Raw genomic sequence first — 19,342 nt, 5'->3', positions numbered from 1 at the left:
TTTGCACTTTGTAAATGCCAAAACTGAATAATTCTTATTGATTCCCTCAGATGCAGACAGTAATTAAGTCAGTGTCCCACAGTCTCAACATTTGTCTTTTGAGCTGCTCTTGGATAACAATTAAGTATTGTCCACAAAGTCCGAGATGTCTGGAATGGCTTGGGCAGTCTATAATGTGTCTTCTCCTGAATATCTTAGTTCCAGCCATACTGAAGTTCAATTCTGCAGCTCCTTACAAATTTGTTATATATTTTTTTACAGTGTTGTGTAGACGTACACAAAAATAATAACCACCAAGTTGAGGATGGTCCCAATAATGCCCAGCATGGCCAGGATGCTCTCCTCCCTGCTTTCCTTGTCTTGAATTCCTTTTTCCTCATCACTGGGAGAAGTGTTTACCATTTTCTCTGAAGTACCCTGCAGATGCACTCTCAGACCGATCTGTTAGAAAAGAAACAAATAAACTGACCATCAGTGAGGTCAATCAGGAAACAACCACCCATTTTCATTTAATTTTGTTTTAATCAAATGCTTTATCCCAGACACAAGGCAGGAATACCCTGCACAGGGCACCAATCTATTGCCAACCATTTAGTTTAATGGCCTTAAACAACTCCTACTGCTTTAATCCATATTGTACCCACTGTTGGATTATAAATGGACAAAACTGGGCTATTTTAAGTTCATGATATACCGCTGATGGATAAAAAGCAATACTGTTTACTTTTGTTTCAATTTCATATTGAATTGATAACATGTTATTTCTAAATGGTTTATGTTTGAATGTTGGACAATTCTTATAAAAAGTTATTTAGATATTTAAGAGATAAAGGTGGCAGAAATACATGTTTGCTCTTTAGAACCTTCTAGAAAGCTCCAGTGATATTAAAGTCTGGAGACTGGTTTGGCCATGTAAGGTGCTTGATGTTAAACAACCATGAAAAGTAATTATTGGACTTGATAACACCAATTTATGTCTCTGTGCATTGGCCTTTAACACAAAATATTTTAGAATTTTAGCTTTTTACATTTTATACTCTACAGTTTTGTTCAAACTGGGTTATAGAAGCACTTATTTAACCACTTATTGTGATGACTCACTGCTGATACTGTTTGTCCATGTTTGAGATATGCTGCTGAGACCATTCTGCTGACAACATTAAATCTTTTTACTACTAATCCACAATTAACACACTTACAATTACAATTAACACACTTACAGTATTAGTACACTTCTACATTTAGTTGAAATTAAAATAATTTAATTTTGTAATAGTTAATATTTTTATCTTGCTATTATTTATTAAATTAAAAAAGTTATTTTTAAGATTTATTTCAAATAATATTAAAATAATAATAAATAGTTAATATCGACACAAGATATTAAAACATGAAAATACAACAACCCCAAGCATAATATAGATGAATAATAACATGATCACTTTCTCCCTACAGAGCTTCACACAGAATTACACACAGGTGCACCTCACATAATTGTACTGTTGTTTTTTATACTTTAACATACACATAAATCACTCATATTTTAATATGTAATATATTAAATAACACTGAATGTACTGTATTATGATGTGTGTATAACATTATACCAGTTAGGAGTTTGGAAAAATATTTTTTTCTAATAATTGTGTAATTTAATACTTATTCATTAGGCTTAAATAAGTGAGTATCAGTAATAGACAATGTCCTAAATGTTCTAAATGTATTTTGTATTAGAAAATGTTACAGAATACACTAAGACATTGAATACTGTATTCACCTTCATTAAAGTATTTTTTTAAAGCATCTTGTCACTGGGGAGGTCCACTAAAGTATATTTTTTCTATGTGAAGGATACATAATACAAATTATTCATTTTCTTTGATGGTGTGTGATAGCATTGCTGTGTAGAAGGGCATCTTTGGACTGATGAACAGGGCTTCCAAAGACTTGTAATCGAATGGGCCATTTTGTGTTCAAGAATAGCTATGCTGTCATGTACAATGATAAGTGATATACATGTAGATAGATAGATAAATAGATAATTTATTGATCCTAACAAAGAAATTGAAATGTCTTTGTTACAGCAGCTCACTTCAGACATACAACTTGTTACATACAGTACATAGAACATCCAAAAAAAAAAAAAAAAATCACAGAAATATCTATATACATGTAAACATTAGACGTTGGAGTATGCATAGCATACAAAAATTGTAGGTATTTATTATAAATTATTATATGAATTATTGCATCTGTTAGACTTCCTGTAGCGTTCAGTCCTGCTTCTAGGTGGAAAGTAGGATGAAAGAGATCTAGAGTGTGTCAAAATATCTGACATGTGAGATGGGAAGCTTTATTGCAGTGCATTTCTAAAGCTTCTCAATTGGATATCCAGACCTTACAAAAAATTACAAAAATGTAATACAAAAAATATACCAATCTTTTATTTAGGCACAACAAACCACACTAGACTGTGTTGGTTATTTTTTGTCACCAAGGTGGCAAAAAAAATTCTATACCAAATTTAAAAAAAATACTATTATACAATTTTAGAATATGATAATAATAATAATAATAATAATAATAATAATATTATAAAAATAATATAATATGTTTTGTTCTCAAAGTTAATCTGTGCACCAAGGTTCAGCCTGGATCACATTGCATACTGGGTTTAGTCTTTCCCAGTAGAGACTATGACATTCTGAATAAGGCTGTTACAGTGAAATGTAATTTAGCCAACATGATTTGAAGCTGCTGACTTGAACAGAAATAATAGTTCATAAAGTCATAATTTCTAGCAACAGTAGTAATTTGTCAAGAGGGTTCTGAATCATCTATTCCTATGATCTTTTGGCTGAGCATACCCCTCATATATTTAACACAAATTACTCAAAAGGGAAGTTGACATTTACTGGTGCTAATCCTTATTCACATGTACTTAAACAGATTTTTTGTAGTGAACAGATTTTCATAATCCAACATTAGTTACCTGATATATTCTTCATCAATGCAACAAACATGTGCATGATCCCCCCAACCGCCAAAAAAAAAAAATCATAAAAAAACAATATCTATTGTTTAAATGCCAGTTTTATGTGTTTTTCTATTGGATGTTGTAAATGTATGTATAAGTGTTGACTGGATGTTTGTATAAACCCAAGTAATATTGTGTTTTCTTCTTAGCATGTTCCACTGCACCATGTTCCCATTCGCCCCCCAGGGGACTCGCCCCAGTGTGTCTGAGTGGTGGTGCTCTGACACCAATCAGGATTAATACCTTACAACACATTCCAGATTTAAAACACTAAACAATAATAATAATAATAATAATAATAATAATAATAAAATGGTAATAGAAAACCAGGTTTTGCATGATATAGAAGATTCGTTTACTGTGGCCCCATATTTAATGCACTAAAATCTGACACAATATCACATAACTGTTACTTGTATATTTTTAACAAAAATGCAATTCTAGTTATACACCATTCTTAAAACAAACTAGCTATTGTAGTTTTAAAACTATTTTTTCTTATTTTATCAAACTGTAGCTGTTATCATCAAGCACGTTCAGTATATAGTACTAAAAAGTTAATTAAACATGACATAAAAATCTGAACTGCTGAATTTCTGAACTTTTGAACAGAAATGAGTCTTTTCAATTTTTTTTTACATAATTTTCTCTTTTTGATTTTATCACATATTCAACAAAGATTATTCTGTTTAAGTAAAACATTTTTATGACTTTAACTATCACCAAAATAATTAATAGCATATTTCTTAATGGAGTAATATTTCCATTACGGATTAATGATTAAACATGTATTTTTGACACCTGCATGTTATAAGGTAAGTAATAAAGCAAAACCAAATAGCATTGCTTCAGCTAAATGAAATATTAACACTGAGAGAAAAGTCTGCTAAACAACGTTTACACATCTTATGCAACAGTGTACTTGTCCAGAAGAGAAAAAACACTGTGGGGGTTCATCTGTTCTGCTATTGAATTCATCTAGTTGCATTTTTAATCAACTAGTTATGAAAACAAATTTTCTTTGCACCACCAGACAAAAAAATAGATTAAAAAAAAGTACATTAATTTTGTATTATATTTTATATACAGTATATTCTGTTGTTGGAAATAAAAAAAAGATATTTGGTTATGATCCCAACACAGGTACGTTCACACACAAGTTATGTCAAGAAAAGATAACATATACCCTACAGATACATTTTACGCCAGAAAAAACAGGAACACATCTGTTTTAGTAGTCCAATTATCAATGGGGGAAATATTTGGGAAAAAGAGCGTGACAGAGGTAATGACAAACCTGGATAACACAGTTGCGTGTAGGCAGAATGAATCTGTCTGAAGCACTGAGATGTAAAATCTTTTGCTACTTGAATAGCTTTAAGCATTGTTAATGGATCCAGACACTAACCTGCTCTGACAGGCCGGATGCTTTCAGCATTTGTTTTGTAATGGATTGAATATAAACAGCCCCAATACTATCAGATCTGCATACCACACACAAACACAGACACACACACACACACACACACACACACACTCACTCACACACACACACACACACACACACATCTGAATGCACAAAAAATACACAGCATTTTTATCCTGAATGTAACACTCCCTAGTCTTCTAATTCCATACATGTACAGTTAAGCTGTATAATTATAAACTTTCCACTTTGTACAATTACTTTGTAAGTACATTCATTAACTATAATGAGCTACACCTGACATACAGACAGACTTTGTGGTTATAACATGGTAATTACTGCAGCCCAAATTAGAAGATGCTTTTATCCACAGCGACTTTTGACTATATACAGTTTAAGCAAATGATGCTTAGGGGCCCATAACTGGCAACTTGGGGGCCCATAACTGGCAACTTGGCAGCAGCAGGGCTTGAACCATCACCCCTCTGATTATTATTCCAGTACCTTAACCGCTGTGCTACCAATGCCTGCCCAGATTCTTTATACACCTCAATGCAGGAATGACAATGAAATAAACAAAGGTGATGACAAAAATATTACAATCAGTAATTGTATACCCACAGACAGCATAATATACTGTTTACATTTAAGGTACTTTCATCTATCTGTGTATATTATTCATTTAATCATTGTATGTTTTACTACGGCTTAATCAGGGTCATGGTGGGTCCAATTCACTGGCCATAAGGTAGGAAACACCCCAGACAAGTCGCCAGTCCAACACAGGGCATATCTGTGCACAGCTGAGTTATAACATTAGAATTCCTCTCAGTTTTTGAATGGAAAAAAAAATTAATGTGCAGTGACCAAGGACACATTAAAGGACATGTTAAAGAATGTTTACCACGAACACTAATGGTCATCAGAACTGGTTTGAAAAAGTCAAAGCACTGTACTGTCTATATGTCTTATTTTCCAACAAAAGACTTGTTAGTGTACAGAATGTCAATAACAATTTTGTTTGTGGGAAAAAGTACAACTGTATATTCAAATCTGCCTAGAGGATACACAAAGAGGATATAAAAACAAATAGTGGACACAAAGTTATTAGAGAATATGTAAATCACATTTGGAAGGGAGGAGGCAAATGTATAGCTACATCTAGTTATATATAATGTGTTTTTATATGTTAAAAATAATACCATACCATATTATTGGTTTCAATTTCATGACATGCATATTGTATTTTATTTCACATTTTATTTGAAGTTATTTTATAAATTATGTTTTGTAAGTAAAAGCACATACAACACATGGTCTAACTGTCCCTTTAGTAGCTTTGTAAACTACAACGGTCAATAAAATCCAAATCAGCCAATAAATAAAATCCAAATCAGCCAATAAATAAAATCCAAATCAGCCAATAAATGAAATATTTTGCCATAATCAAGTCAGAACTGATATTTCTGCTGCTGTAACCAGATTGTTAGCCATTCTACAAACATTTAAGAAACTGGAAATCCATTTTTATGTGTATAAATGCTCTGCAATAATTATACAGTAAATGGATTTCATCATTGTTCTATTTAAAAAGCAGAATTGTAGTATTCATCCTATTTTTATTATTCCTGCCCCAACAGATTCATGTCCCACCTGTAATTAATTAAGCAGAAGTTATTTTACAGCATTTGTCATTCTGAAATTAATTTTGTTTAAATCTTGTTTACTCTGACATCCAAGTGCCTCAAACTACCTTTAAATGCAACACATCACTTTTGGATTAATCACACATGGGACTGTAAAGTGGAGTCCCCTGGCTAAAAAGATCCTGACAGCAGGTGCTTAATCTTACCTTGCACAGCATCAGGAGGAACATAGCACTGGGCATGCTGGAAGGGACTGCCTTCTCGAAGAGGGAAGACATCCCATGTAACAAATAAACACGTTATCTTCGGTCATCCTTTAGCTAGTAATGTGTCCCAGAATAAAAAAGAGCTTTTGTTAAACTAGGTGTGTCCACTTTCAGTGTTCCTGTTTTGTGCTGATTCCTAAACCGGTGTGGTTTACGGCTCTGTCTCATCTCACTTTTGCATGAGTTTAGCTGTCATCTGGTTCTGACTTATGCAAGAATCAGCGGTATCCTCGTCCCCAACAATTCTTCAAGTCTCCTTTTTGGTGAAATGAAGTCTGAGTCAGCGATGAAGACTTGTCCAAGCACATAGCTGGAATCCCATACTTTACTTTTTCTTTTCTCACTTAGACAGAGGATTTGAAACTTTAATCCGAATTGCATTCCATCATAGACCTATAACAGAATTTCAAGCTGCACTCTTCATCCAGAACTTGAGCCTCCAGTAGTATTCAAACTTATGGACCAAAAGCACAAGCCCCCTTGAGAGCTAAGTGCTGTACGCTGTGTCGGTGTGAGGAGCATGTGTGTTGTTGTGGAAGTACAGCCCGAGCAATGACGCTCCTGCTGCTACTCTCCAAAGGCAGCCGGCATTCCCAGCTCCCTCACAGTGCATATCAATGCAGCCCAGGGTTGCCTGGCAACCAGAAGTGGAGAGCCATGAAAAAATAGAAGATATAAAGTGTATGTGACAATGGGGTGTGATGAAGTGGAGGCTTCCCTCAATTAATTGTTCCTAAATTTTTTCATTTCCTTTGCATGATTCCAACCAATAGGATAGTTAACCATTAACTGGAATAAATTGAGATGAAAATCCCATCATCAACCATCCAGTCCAAGTAAGGGCAGAGGTTATATTGCTTAGATTGACCTATTTTTATATTAGGTCTGAGCAACCCTATTTATGTCATCTCCCTGAATCTGCTCCACTTTTTACAGAATTTAGTTACCAGTACCCTCATTTATAAACTCTTTGGGAACCTAAGTGAAATTTAGGGGTTCCCAGTTTGCACCCATTTTTGTTTAATTGCTGGCTCCAGATGTGCACTTCATTAGGGTCTTCATATTGAACGCTGGAAGCTTTTAAAACCTGCAAATTGATACATAAATTACAAATATTTTAGTAATTGTTATTTTCACTAAGGGGCAGCACAATGGCTTGTTGGGTAGCACTGTCGCCTCACAGCAAGAAGGTCCTGGGTTCGATTACCCTCTGGACAGGTCACACACTCCTCTCTCTCTTAATCACATACATATCGGGGCAATTAAGATCATTGTTTTGTCTTCTGTATGTTTTTGAGAGGTGGTAGGAACCCAAAGTACAATTATTTATCCTGATAAGAGCTGAAATGAAATAAAAGTCTGTCCTTATACTCTATACAGGGGGACAGTCTATCACAGGGCATCCCACAATAACTCAGTAACACTCACATCTAAAGGAATTCAGAGTACCCAGCCCACTTACTGGCATGTTTTAAGAGCTGAAACAAAAAAAATGTGGCACCATTCAACTGCAGTACACTGTGTATACTTTTATGATACCTTTCAGATAGAAGAGCACTTTGGAGAAGGCAGCAGTTTGATTGGATTTTTTGGATGGTAACAGACAGTACTGTTCTTCCCTGCAACCCAATTCTGTTTAAATTACCAGCAAATGCAAAAAATAAATATGATTCTTAGTAAAGATTTCTGTTCTTTTATTAAAGCCAATGTCGAAGTACAGTAGGGTGTAGGACAAATCCTTTACCAGCCTAACACACACACTGAACTCAGAAACCCCTCCAGCAAGGGTTACATCCTTTCCTGGAAATCGTTTACAAAACATTTACTCTGCTAGAGCAACGTAAATGGATATTTTTGATTAATACTGTCTGCATAGCACTGATCAAATTCAGGTTTCTGCACCATAAACTTAATACAAATGAGATAACCTTACAATCCAGCCAGTGACCATTAATTTGATTACATCTGTGATGTGATTACACAAATTGTATGTCCAGCATTTGTATTTGGACAGTATTTCACTATGAGGGTGGGATGTTAGTGGAAACATTTCGAGTCAGGGAAAAAAGATCCAAACTAATTGGTTTACAGGCATACAATGGCCGGGAACAGACTGGAATAAAAATGTAGAAAAAGCCCCCACCAGTATACAAAAATATTCATAATTGTATTGCTTACTACAGTAAGTCAGACAAAAGACTATATTGTCAAAATTGAGGCTAACGTGGACTGGGTCTAGGTCAATTTAATAAGCTATAATAATAAACAAACAGTGATTAAGACAATGTACTGAGCAACCAAGCCAAGATAAAGACCAAGTCTTAACCAAGATTTAACTGGCTCCTGTAGAATGTGTATACACTCAATATCCACTTTATAAGGAACATTGTAACATCTGGCATTTACAACAAATAACACAGTGCATAATATCAACATTTATATAAAATGTTATCACTCCATAACCATGGAGTAGCAGTTTTGCTGTCAGAAACCTTGTTAATGAGAGAGGTCAGAAGAGATTTCCAGCTGACTAGAAGGCTAACATAACTTTTGTGATAAACAGAAAAGAATTTCTGAATAGATGGGCTAAGACAGCAGAACACCATATACGCTTTTACTCCTGTTAGCCAAGAGATCTGGGGCAGCACGGTGGCTCAGTGGGTAGCAATGTCGCCTCACAGCAAGAAGATCCTGGGTCTGGGTCCTTTCTGTGTGGAGTTTGCATGTTCTCCCTGTGTCTGTGTGGGTTTCCTCCGGGAGCTCCGGTTTCCTCCCACAGTCCAAAAACATGCAAGTGAGGTGAATTGGAGAAACAAAATTGCCCATGATTGTGTTTGACATTAAAACTTGTGAACTGATGAACCTTGTGTAACAAGTAACTACCATTTCTGTCATGAATCTGACCAAAGTGTAAAACATGATGTTGAAATCCTAATAAACAAAAAACAAACAAAAAAAAACAAACAAAAAAATAAAATAAATAAAAATAAAACAAACCAAGAGAATCACCCAAAATGGGCAAGTTTTTACTATGACATGCAAACAGTAAAGATTTGGCATAAACAGCATGATTTACGCTGACTTTTAATATGGTATAATGGTGTGAGGAATATTTTGTTCAGCATATATCAAGCCTCTTATTACCTAATATTTAAAAATTTCACAGTCTTGCTGACTATGTGCTACGCTTTAAGGACTTAATTTATTCATCATCATTGCAATATGACACCAAGCACAAGTCATCCAAAAGTGGTTCTATGAATATAACAGTGTGTTCAGTGGCCTTTCCAATCACCAGATCTAAATACAGTAGAGCTCTTTTTGGATCTGTAGAAATCTCCAGCATCTTATAGAATTCAAGACATTTTAATAAACACAGCATTTTACTCATCTATTCAATTAAATACAGAGAAAGCCATGCTATTTAAAGTTTAAACTAATTACCTTTAGATATTTTTAATATACAGTACAGGCCAAAAGTTTGGACACACCTTCTCATTCCTGTGGTTTTTCTACATTGTAGATTAATACTAAAGACATCCAAACTATGAAGGAACACATATGGAATTATGTAGTAAACAAAAAAGTGTTAAACAAACCAGAATATGTTTTATATTTTAGATTCTTCAAAGTAGCCATCTTTTGCTTTAATGACAGATTTGCACACTCTTTGAAATTTTCTCAACCAGCTTTATTAGGTTTCCACCTGGAATGGTTTTCAATGAATGTTTGTGCCTTGTCTAGAGTGAATTTTTGGAATTTGTTGCTTTTTTAATGTGTTTGAGACCATCAGTTGGGTTGTGCAGAGGTAGAGTTGGTAAAATATAAAACATATTCTGGTTTGTTTAACACTTTTTGGTTCACTACATAATTCTTCATAGTTTGGATGTCTTCAGTATTAATCTACAATGTAGAAAATAAAAATAATCAAGAAAAAACATTGAAGAGAAGGTGTGTCCAAACTTTTGGCTGGTGTGTCCAAACTTTTGGCCTGTACTGTATGTGGTCAAATATATGTCAAATTAAATGCCAGCAAAACACAGAAAGTTGGGACAGGGGCTAGTTTACAGGTTTTAGATATTGTTTTGTAATGGGAATGGAGGACACCAATTTTAATAATTTAAGCTTAATATAAGACTTCATCTGCTTAAAAGTCTTAATTTTAATTTGATTAAAACTAAAAATATACTGAAATTTCTGAGCCCATGTGGTTATATACATGACAAAAACATTTCAATTTTTAAATGCAGTGCCATCTGAAAGACTGAAGGTCAAATACATTCAATATTAGTTTTTAGTCCTGCCATTGATGCACACAGACTTCTCTAAATTTGCTGAATTTGAAGAGACTGAATGTTATAGACTGTATGTAGACTGTGAAACTAATAAAAATTTTGGGATACTGAGTTTCTTGCAATGTTTATTTTACCCAATGATAATGACATTGCACATTATCTAGTTATTGTTTAGCTGTGGAACACAAGTAATTGTAATAATTTCAAAAACCTTTTAGTCTTTCATTGCCCATTTTCCTACTGTGTGTAGCTGGCATAGTTAGCATATATTTACAAAAATTATTAAAGATAAACATCTCTAAAAATATCTCTTTTTGTGCTGTTTTAATTAGATACCTGTAAAAGACAAACAAATCACTGCTGTCTGTTCTTTATTTACATTTTATCGTACCAATTTTTGGCATTAGGGCATAAAACGTGAATAAGTTGCTCTTTAAAACTAATATAATTTGTGTAGTGGTTAAAATACATACATTTATTCATTGTCTATTTTACCACTGCTTTATCCTGGTCAGGGTTGCAATGGGTCTGATATACTGTGCAAAAAGAAGGAAACACCCTGGAAAGATTGCCATACACACACACACACACACACACACACACACACACACACAGAGCATGTTCTCCCCGTGTCCGTGTGGGTTTCCTCTGGGTGCTCCGGTTTCCTCCCACAGTCCAAAGACATGCAAGAGTTTGATATATAACCTTGTGAACTGATGAACCTTGTGTAATGAGTAACTACCGTTTCCGTCATGAATGTAACCAAAGTGTAAAACATGACGTTAAAATCCTAATAAACAAACAAACAAACACTTAGAGCAATTTTAGTAGTTTCTATTAACCTGACTGAATGTCTTTGGACTTTCTGTGAGGCAAAAGTGCTTAAATAGAGAAATTTAAAAATAGTACAAATGTCACTTTTTTTGTAGTGAACACAAATTAACAGAAGGAAATATGCTCTAATAAAAAAGTAACTAGTATTTAAGCTCTTTTTTAGTTTATATGATATTAGCTTTGCATGCAATTAGTCTAGATCAATTCTCTTCTTTTAATTATTACTTTTTAAATTAAAGTTTAAACAAATTGGCAGTTTAAATTGACTATGACTATTTAGAACTTAAATAGTCCAGTCTGCTCTCAACTTTTATTTACTCAGATGAACATGCTCCCTGATCTGTGCTTCACTTACACGTTTCAGACAGAGCAGTCAATATAATTCTGTCATCTATTTACCTGATCACATTCAGCTTTTACCCTGAACAATGCTGAACAAGCTCTCATTGCTCTTTCTGTCATATTCACATGTCACATTGATGCATGAACCAGAAATGCAAGTCAGCTAAATTTTACACAAAACTGTGTATGTCAGGACAAAATCTGGTAATATGACTCCTAAGAGATCTGTATAGAGTGCTGGAACTCACCTGACTGTTTCTCTGATGACCCGCACCGGATAAAAAGAGTTTGCATGTGTTAGCAAAATAAAGATGAAGATACGTTGGCATGACCTGGAGTGATGCGATTAGTCCCTTCCAAACAAGTTAAAAAGGGCATTGCAGATGTTTAGTATTAGCTCTGGAAAGGGGAGGCGGGGGACACCTCTAGTTCTACAGTCCACAGCACAATTTTCACTTGACCAAGAATAAAAACACTGACCTTGCTGTAAAAAGCTACTATAGCGGTTTCAGGCCCTGTACATCAATACAAACCCGCACACACAAGCAGGTAGTTTTTCAGTTACTGAAATTGCTGTGCAAAATTACATAAAAATGGTAAACTTTGTGTCCTTATGGCAAATATTAGTATAAAAACTGTTACAAATTATTTAAAACTTTGTGTTTCTTAGTGTCATTTGTTTTAAGGCAGAATTTAATAAAATATCTTATTTTACATTCTCAGTTCCTTTTAAGATTATCTTCATAATTATTGTTGATGAAATGGTTTTAAAATATTTTAATAAAAAAAAATATATGTCTCATAATTGAAGCAAATATAGTGCCATTCTATAAGCAAAGAAGTACAGCTACAATTACTACCAAGGGCCCAAAAAGACTAAAAGTCAAGACAAAAAAATACCAAAATATAACATACACAACACATAAAAAGTATTAGTTGTTTGTTTGCAATTACAGCTTGCAGTTATCTGGAGTGAGAAACAATTAGCTTCATGAAGTAATATGGTTTAATTTTGGACTTTAACTTTTGGTAAACAGACTTTAATTCTTCAGGCTTTCAAGGGCCTGTTTGATAGACTTGCAATTTCAGTATCAATCCGGAAATCACCTATGACATTAAATTTTAAGCTTTAATTTTTTGGCTAATAAGACTCAATATTGTTAAAACAATACTCTCTCTCTCTCTTCATAGTTTTTCTATGAGGACATGTAATGCCTCGGTATTTTAGAAAAGAAGCCCTATATGGTGCTCCCACTTAAAAAAAAAACTAAACAAAACAACAACATCAAAAAACCAATGTGTAGAAACAGACATTATTTCAGTAGTTCATTAGTTGCCCAATGTTCCCGTTTGCCTGTTCCTGCTGCATTTAGGTCATCCAACAGCTCATTAGAATGACTTTTAGCTTCTTTTGATTAATAATTAGTCCAAAGGCACACTGTGATATCTCGAGTGATGCACCTATCCAGGAATGATTTGTAGTTTCAGGATCTTTCCACTTGTAAACCAATTGTCTTGTTTTTTTTTTAAATAATAAAAGTTAAAAACTGAAAATAACATATTTACAAAAGTATTTAGACCTTTGCTGTGACACTCCATAAAGAAGTCAGGGAGATAAGAAAGAAGTCAGTGGTCATTTGCTAAATGCCATAAAAAGGACTCAAGGCAAAAAGGCAACATAAGTAAAATACTCTGTGGTCTGATATGGTAAAAACAGAACTTTGTGAGCAAATCAACAGCAATCACAATGTTTAGCAAAAAACCATCCAATCTGATGGAGTTTGAGAGGATCTATCAAAAAGAACGTACTAAACTGCTCAAATCCAGGTTAGCAGTTTACATAAGAAGGTAATTTCAAGTGCTATTCAGTTCTTTCTAGTTGTGTAAAATCCAACATTGTATGACCATGTTTGGTTCTATTTGAAATCAGAATTCTGGTTTTACTTTACCACCCAAAAATTCTTATTTAGCTTTTATTACCCCTTACGACATCCATACATTTCAAGATAAAAATCCTTTTCTAATATTAATTATTAGAATATAAATTATTTATTAATTTATAATAATCCTCCAGTTCATTATTGAGACCTTGTGTCTCAAAGGTACATGGCCTTTCACAAATTATGAATTACACATTGTTCTATGTAAGTGCAAAAGTCAAAACATGCATAAAATCTTCATTACTCCTCACTGACAGGCCATATTAAGGCTAATGCATGGGTTTATAAATGAGTGATTAAATTTGGTTTATAAATGAGTAACTAAATTAATGCCTAGTTAAATAATTTTAAGGCTTTTATTCTGATAATAAATTATAAACCTTACTTTCAGAAAAGCTGGAACATATGTAGGAGCAGTGTTTTGTAAATTTGTAAAAAAATATTATTATAATTACTGTGTTATTATTTCATTTGGACTAGTATTCATAAGGTTGCTGGTTCAAGACCCACCACTGCCAGGTTGCTGCTGTTGGGCCTTTGAGCAAGGCCCTTAACCCTAAATTGCGCAGACTGTATACTGTCACACTACTGTAAGTTGCTTTGGATAAAAGACATCTGCTAAATGATGAAAATGTAAATGTAAATATGAGATTAAATATAATAGATATGCAAAAACTGAAGGTTTTACTGCTAAAATTTTGTACATTTTAAGTTGTTTTTTTATTTATTATATATCCCCTTTTTCATTAGATCAGGAACAACTTGAGTTGTTAGATATGTGAGAATAAACTTAATGCATCTGAATCGCTGTTTAACTGCAGTAAAGTTACAGTTTTTATGTCTATCTATTTGTATTAACAAGCAAGAATCAGTGAATGTGTGTTGTACTCTAATGGGGTGGTGCCCTGACCAGTGTATATTTTGGTCTTGCAGCCAGTGTTTCCAGGTTGGGCTCGACCCACCATATTCCTGATCATAATGAACCTGTTGATTAAAATTAATAAATTAATTAGTTAGCAGTTCAAAGTTTGAGAAAATGAACTGAACTTTCAAAATATTGAACCCCATCGCCAATAAATAACTTAATTTATCATCTAAGCTTCTATAATTTATAAAAACACAGAAAAATTTACAGCACTGTACTGTAGAGCTAAATACATAAATATGCAGTATTCTATTGATCTCAGTTGTGGATGCCCTGGAATGTTTCAGAATAAGAAGGAGTGGCTTCCACACAACCTTTTCCATATTTGGTCTACTGGGTGATAAACATGCACAGTTCACCATCTGCTACACGACGCCTTTTTATATAGCAGGTAAATTTTTATCTCTGAAAAGATTTTACCTCCCTTCTGGTCTTCCCTGCACCTCGCTGTGCAACTTTAATGCAACCTGTCATTTTATTTAGAACACAGAAGCGATGCTGGTAACAAATGCTTCAAAACTGGAAGAAGAAGATATTTGCATGCCCATCTGTCATGCCCCAAATGAATGTTCACTGATATGCCAACTTCTAGATGAATGGTACTTGTTATAGAGGATATATTCGCATTGTGTAGTAGGATTAGCAAATCTGTAATGATAGTGAAAATTTAAAAAAAAATCTGAGCTGTGTTGTGTAGACCTGTTGTGTGTAAATTTGGCATGATTTAGAAGGTGTAAGAATGGTCTTTATCCAGGAGCACAAAGGCATGGTCTTGCTCGCTAAGGGATTAGAGAATCTGACTTTGGCTGCAGTTCAAACCTATCCTCCAGATCTCCAACACGTCAATAGCTCAGTAGGTAAAGTATTGACATACACATTAGACACGGCCTGTCTGCTTTTAGCCGGAGGGTATCTGAGAATGTGGGAAAATCTCTTAAAGTCCTGTGCAGAGATGCGAGAACCTGTCGAACTGACAATCATCTCTGCAGAACGTCATCTCTCCCACAATCAGTCTGAAGCCACTGTCGAGTAAAAGGCATTAAACTGCCCGCTTGGAGTTTGCTAAACAACATGTAAGATTCTCTGGTCTGATGAGACGAAAATCGATCCCTTCAGGCCGAACAGCAAGCACTAAAAACAGGCACTGGACATTACCTGACTAATTCTATCCCTGTGGTGAAAAATGGTGATGTCAGCATCATGCAATGGGGGTGATTCTTAGTGGCAGTGACACAGAGCATAGTAAAAGCTGAGGGACAGATGAACAGAGGTGGAAAGAGTACTAAAATATTGTACTCAAGTAAAAGTACTATTACTTTAATGAATTTTTACTTAAGTACGAGTATTACTAGTCTAAAAATCTACTCAAGTAAAAAGTAACTCATTTAAAATGTATTCAGAGTAAACGTTACTTAGTTACTTTTTTAACAGCAGGGGGGTGTCTCTCCTGTGTAATGCAAACAGGACAAGTGGATATAAATCTCACAATAGTTGTTTTTAATTAAAATATAATAAAAAACATGTTGTTACAACATTTAAACATTTAGGGATGTGTAATGTGTGATTTTAGTACAGACCATCCCATAAAACTTTTTCAAACTGTATAACCACTGAAGTTGGCATTAATTGTGGATTCTATAGACCAGCCTTCTTTTCATCACCAACAAATACCAAACAACAGTCATACTGCAAATCTCATATCTCAAAACATGTCAAGGTTACAAGTGTTGTGACTTTCACTAAATGACCCAAGGAAAACCTTCAAGATGTAAGACAAAACTTTGCCATTCTTTGACATCAGACTATGTTATCAAATAACGAAACATCAAACTCCAAACATGTTAAACTTTTACAAATCACCCTTCCCTCCCTACTCTATACCTAGATTACAGCTCCTTTATTTTAGCACCAGTTTATTTTCCATGGCAAAATTCACTGCAGCAGTTTCCCAGACGCGATTTTCTTAGTTTTTTTTTTTTTTACTCATTAACGGATGTTATTTAAAATGTAGCGAATTACAATTCTTAATACAAAACATACTTAAGTAAAAGTAAAATTACTGGTTGTAAAATCTACTTTAAAAAGTACACGTACACAAAAAAAACTACTCAATTACAGTAATGCGAGTAAATGTAATTCGTTACTTTCCACCTCTGCAGATGAATGCAGGAAAACTTTCTCCAGTGTGCTCGCAAACTCAGACTGGAGCAACAGTTCATGCATGACCTAGACTTAAACACTGTTGGGCATCTGTAGAGAGACCTGAGGATGGCAGTTCACTGATAATTGCTGCCAAAGAAGCTTCTAAAAGGTAATGAATTGGAAGGATGTGAATATATTTCTATTTTTAATTTTAATAAATTTTTGAACTCTAAAAACATTTTTGCCTTTAGTTTTATGGGTGATAAAGAGTAGATTGATGGCAAAAATAAGAATTTAAAGTTAAATTAACAACACTAAAGTGTGCAAAAAGTCAAGGGATCTTTTACTTTATTGTCTTCAACCAACATAATGAGTTTCCTTACTTGGTTCTCTTTTAAGAGCTTGAGCTGTTACTCACCAGTGGATCGAGTAGCTGGCACAAGTGGCAATCCAACTTCCCTGTATTTCTTTTTATGTCTATCTCTCTTTGCTGATTAGACTAAAATAAGGCCTTTCTTTGTTTTTTTTTTTCCCTGGCAGTTTCTAGGAGCTCAGCCATATTGCATCTTTGATGTGCATTCAGCTGTCTGTGCTATTCTTTAATACTGATTCAGGATGCGGCACAAAACACTACGGTACGTTCTGTGTTTATTTTAAGTTTTATTATGTTGTTTATTCATTAAGCCATTATCTACCTTCTTTTATTTTTGTTTCTTTAGTCAAGTGTTGTTCTGCCGTGGTTAATTATCCTGCAGTAAGAATCCCTTTTAACATTGCAGGTGCAGGGTTAATACTGGCACCTTACTCCTTGAAAAGTATATAATGTATATTGTGTGAACAAACCTTGAGGCTTGATGTGTATGTGTGTGTTTGCTGCAGCAATGAAACCCTACAACACCAGACACTAATAGGGTTCTTAAACATCTCATACTAGGTTTGCTTTTGATGAGCATATATTACTTCAATAGCCTGGCCTTATTTTAAATTGAGCCTGAATGCATTATTTAATAAGAGCTTGTTATTAAAGTCTGCATAAGTATTACCACCTTGGGTCCAATTTTATTATGAACTGTGCATGAGATGTACATGCAAAATACACTGATCAGCCATAACATTAAAACCACCTCCTTGTTTCTACACTCACTGTCCATTTTATCAGCTCCACTTACCATATAGAAGCACTTTGTATGTACCTCTACAATTACTGGCTGTAGTCCAACTGTTTCTCTGCATGCTTTGTTAGCCCCCTTTCATGCTGTTCTTCGATGGTCAGGACCACTACAGAGCAGGTATTATTTGGGTGGTGGATTATTCTCAGCACTGCAGTGACAATAACATGGTGGTGGTGTGTTAGTGTGTGTTGTGCTGGTATGAGTGGATAAGACACAGCAATGCTGATGGAGTTTTCAAACACCTCACTGTCACTGCTGGACTGAGAATAGTCCACCAACCAAAAACATCCAGCCAACAGCGCCCCATGGGCAGCGTCCTGTGACCACTGATGAGCAGCAGCAATAGATGAGCGATCGAATCTGACTTTACATGTACAAGGTGGACCAACTAGGTAGGAGTGTCTAATAGAGTGGACAGTGAGTGGACACAGTATGTAAGAACTCCAGCAGCGCTGCTGTGTCTGATCTACTCACACCAGCACAACACACACTAACACACCACCACCATGTCAGTGTCACTGCAGTGCTGAGAATAATCCACCCCCTAAATAATACCTGTTCTGTGGTGGTCCTGTGGGGGTCCTAACCATTGAAGAATAGGGTGAAAGCAGGCTAAAAAAGTATGTAGAGAAATATATGGACTACAGTCAGTAATTGTAGAACTTCAAAGTGCTTCTATATGAAAAGTGGAACTGAATAAATGTACAGTGAGTGTAGAAACAAGGAGGTGGTTTTAATGTTACGGCTGATCAGTGTGTAATGGCACATTACTGGGTGAAAGCCATAATAAATAATCCTTAATTGTTTGGCAAAAATAAGTTAACATAGAAAAATGCAAATTATTAGTCCAAAATAACATCCAAAATTGGTTACGTTTGCTTACGTTTCAACTTGGGATTCAGATAACAATCATTTAATTTCTCCAATTAAACAAATATCAGCTGAATGTTATGTTCCTTTTAGCCTTAATTCTTTTGCCTTAATTACACATAAAATTTATTCTGATTGTACCTTCATTAATTACACTCAAGTCAAGAGTTCCAGTGGATAAAATGGGCTGTAGAGGTGCCCAGTCTGATCCAATCAAGATAACAATAATGTATACTATGCACTGACCAAAACATCTTTCAAATGACCTTGTAAGAACTGCAGAAAAGTATGAAGCTGGATAAGATACAAACATGTTTTACATAGCTGGTCAACATGCTTTAAAAAAAAAATACTATTTGTATTTTGAAATGTATCAGATTCCATACTAATCTAAGATTTCTCACCATTGTTTAAGCCTGACCACTTTTAGAAGGGGTTCTACCAGTT

At 34.6% G+C, this 19,342-nt stretch overlaps 1 protein-coding gene across 1 annotated transcript; it reads right to left on the bottom strand.

Annotated features, from left to right (window-relative positions):
- Window positions 1–255: 255 nt before the first annotated feature.
- On the bottom strand, window positions 256–6,327 carry LOC134324969 (protein TUNAR-like). The gene is made up of 2 exons (XM_063006936.1): window positions 6,316–6,327; window positions 256–441 (listed from the first exon to the last, which is right to left on the bottom strand). Exons 1-2 carry the CDS (start codon window positions 6,325–6,327, stop codon window positions 256–258), a joined length of 198 nt encoding a protein of 65 aa, XP_062863006.1.
- Window positions 6,328–19,342: the final 13,015 nt, after the last annotated feature.

Source organism: Trichomycterus rosablanca, chromosome 13 (assembly GCF_030014385.1).
Source record: "Trichomycterus rosablanca isolate fTriRos1 chromosome 13, fTriRos1.hap1, whole genome shotgun sequence".
NCBI classification, from domain to species: Eukaryota; Metazoa; Chordata; class Actinopteri; order Siluriformes; family Trichomycteridae; genus Trichomycterus; species Trichomycterus rosablanca.
The sequence above is the reverse complement of the archived record's forward strand: the minus strand, read 5'-3'. Positions and strand labels throughout refer to the sequence as shown.